The sequence below is a fragment of the Nannospalax galili genome, unplaced genomic scaffold, assembly GCF_000622305.1.
Source record: "Nannospalax galili isolate Female #2095 unplaced genomic scaffold, S.galili_v1.0 scaffold875, whole genome shotgun sequence".
Taxonomy (NCBI): domain Eukaryota; kingdom Metazoa; phylum Chordata; class Mammalia; order Rodentia; family Spalacidae; genus Nannospalax; species Nannospalax galili.
In genome coordinates this window covers 2,742,573-2,745,761 of record NW_008337059.1, presented here as the reverse complement: position 1 = coordinate 2,745,761, position 3,189 = coordinate 2,742,573, and the positions used below count along the sequence as shown (strand labels likewise).

General features: G+C 39.8%; 1 protein-coding gene across 1 annotated transcript in view; it reads right to left on the bottom strand.

Annotated features, from left to right (window-relative positions):
- Positions 1 to 3,189, bottom strand: part of Arhgap19 (Rho GTPase activating protein 19) — a 67,538-nt gene that overhangs the window by 18,132 nt on the left and 46,217 nt on the right. Inside the window, exon 9 of the mRNA XM_029563045.1 lies at positions 2,131 to 2,229. Coding sequence (XP_029418905.1) covers positions 2,131 to 2,229 — 99 coding nt within the window. The remainder of the gene's footprint in view (positions 1 to 2,130; positions 2,230 to 3,189) is intronic.

Sequence of the window (3,189 nt, the reverse complement as noted above, 5' to 3'; positions counted from 1 at the left end):
TTTGAGGGTTGATATTCAACGACGGGTAAGGACCTACTGAGTAGGCCAACCTAAGACAGGAACAGTCCAAAATGCTGGAGCACCCACGAGGTGGGGCCAACAAGGTTGGGACAAGGCATTCCAGCTCCCACTGGGCTGTCTAAAATAAAATAAAAAGGATGGATATGTGGGGAAATGGGCCGGTAAATACTTCTGTTATTCAGGCTAACCTAAAACCTGCCATAAAGCACAATATCAAATGACACAAACAGAGGACAGTGTGCACACCAATGAAGAGACACATAGCCAAATGAACCAATGAGGATCAGGTCGGGGGGTATAAAAGAAAGCACTGTCGGCACAATAAACAAGCTTGCTTGCTAACTGCCGAGTGAGTCTCCTGAAGTCTGCGTCATTGACTTGGCGCCTACTCATCCCCCGCCCCCAACAGAGAGTCCTCAAGTAGCTAGCCTACTAAGGCAGGCACCACTAAGGCAGGCAACAACAACACCCAGTGCAGGCAGGCAGAATATTTGAAAGTTCAAGACCAAACCAGGCCTTGAGTGAGTTCCAAGCTAGCCTGGACTACATGTGACTCTTTCTATAAATAAATAAATTTAAATTTTAAAATTTATTCAAGCCAGGAGTGGTAGCAATACCTTTAATCTCACCACTTGGGAGGGGGAGACAGGCACATCTCTGTGAGTTCCAGGCCAGCCTGATCTACGTAGTAAGTTCCAGGCCCAAACAGTAATACATAGTGAGACCCTATCTTGAAGAAAAAAAAAGAGAGAAAGAAAGAAAAAGAAATTACTCATGCAAACAAATTGGCAATGTCTGGGGGGATAAAAAGGAGAGAAAGGAGTAAAGTATATATTTAAAGGGACCTAGCTGAATATAATAGTACACACCAATAATCCTAGCAACTCAGGAAGTCAAAGCAAGACTGTGAGCTCAAAGCCAGCCTGAGCTACATAGTGAGACTCTGTCTCAAAAAAGTTATAATAGAGCTGGTGAGATCATTCAGCAGGTAAGAGCACCTGCTGCCAAGCATGATGACCTGTGTTTGATCCCCAGAGCCCACATGGTGCAAGAAGAGAAATGGCCCCCACCAAGACACACTAAATAAATAAATAAATGCAAAATAATAATAACAATAAAAATGATAAATACAAGGGACCCTCTCTCAAAAAAAATAAATTTTTTTAAAAGGGCCCTGAGGACTTTTCAGTGATACGGCTGCTTTTCAGTTACCCATGCTCCTAAAAATAACCCCCCCAAACTCACTGGGAGTTCAAGGCCAGCCTGGTCTACATAGTGAGTTCCAGGCCAGCTGGTACTATAGCAATGCAAGGTTCACATTTGTTAGAGCAATTTTTTTTCAAGTTTAGTCAAAGGGTACCTTAATATTGCAAGATTTACATACCTTAATACTATTAAAGACAATTTTAAAAAAGAAAAACAGAACTCAGCATAAGGCTAATCTCTCTCTGAGGTAACCCAGGCTCTTGCCTTAGTTGTGGCATTGAAATGTGAATCCCATAACCAAGTTACCTACTGCCACCTGATGGCAATATTCTCTAACTGCATGCAAGCATAGACATCTGGAGGCTTGGAAACTGAATCTGCACACACAATGACAGCAACAGCACAGAAACATACTTTCTATTCGTTCTAAAAACAAAATTTCTAATAATTTTGATACACAATAAGAGAATAAGCAACAATAAAAACATGAAGTTCTCCAAAATCTGTGCTACTAAAATTCAACAGGCTATTGGAAAATCTATTTGTCCAACAATTTCCATATCTCTCAACTTTCTCACTTCACAGATCTAGCAAACTGCATAAAGAAGTATGCAGTGTGAAGTGGGCAAGAAGCAAGAGAGACTCTTCACACTGCACAGGAATGAAGATTCTCTTAGACTCAGATGGGAAGGAAAAACCATTATTTCTTTTACGACATAGAGTCCCTTCTCTAATTTGTAATACAATAAAATGCTTTGGAAAATAAAACCCTTTCCAAACTCTATCCCCTTACAAATTAACCCTTTATAGGATTCCCAAGGAATTAAACTGTTTATGCACAGGAAAAGTAGGACTTAAATTTCCTTAGAATCAATGTTGAGCACGAGAACACAGCATGCTTACCTTAATAAGCCCACTGAAGGACCGTGAACGAGTTCTCTTCTGGGCCCGGGGAGTAGAAGGTTCTCGCCCTGGTGTTTGGGTCAAAGATTGCTTATGGAACTACAAGAAAATATAGAAAACACATTATTAATATTGTCCCATCAAGAAATGACAGTCTGCAGCAACCAAGAGCCAAGGATAAAGAAAAGTCAAGGAGTCTGTCCATGAGTATGGTAGTAGGCTGACAAGCAATACAAAAGCCAAAGTGACACTTCCAGAAAGAGGTCAAGGCAGTGACTGTGAGAGTTGGACTTCCTGTTTGATGCCATATACCAGTAGTGCAGTGGGAATTGGGCATGACCAGACACTGATTTGATAGATATGTTGAATGAGATAATACCTTTATTGTTCTTGGTAACTACTTTTTATATTACAAATTTTCTAGTTTTCTAATAAAACTTTTTTTTAAGTCAAAACATATTAGTTACTTTGAGAGGTTCTGCAACACATTCCTTATTCTCTGAATAAGGAATAATTATCCCTATTTTACAAACGAGGAAACTTGAGATTTAGAAAGCTTAAGTATTTGTCTAAGTAATATCTGCTAGTAAACCAGAATTATTTTTTCATGAAATATCTTGGACCTAGAGAGTTACCAGCACAATCTAAAATAGTCCTTAGTTTAACACAAATTGTATGCCAGAATTTTTTTGTAGTTCAGACTGGCCTCAACTCTTAATATAGCCAAAGATGACCTTGAGCTCTTGATCTTCCTACCTACACCCCCTGAGTCCTGAAATTATAAGCCTAAACCACCACACATACTTTTCGCAGTGTCAGAGATCAAACCTACAGCCTCCTGAATGCAGGGCAAGCACTCTACCAACTGAGCTACAGTCCAGCTCCTAAACCAGAGTATTATTTTTAAGTTATTAAAGCTCTTTAAATAGAGTTGTCTGACAGCATTGCTGTGAAAGGAAACAGGCCAAAATGTAATTTCAATGCTATCACCATCAGTTTTTTGTATGGAGGTATCTACAGTGGAAAAAGTGCTGGGATTAAAGGTGTGCACCACCACAC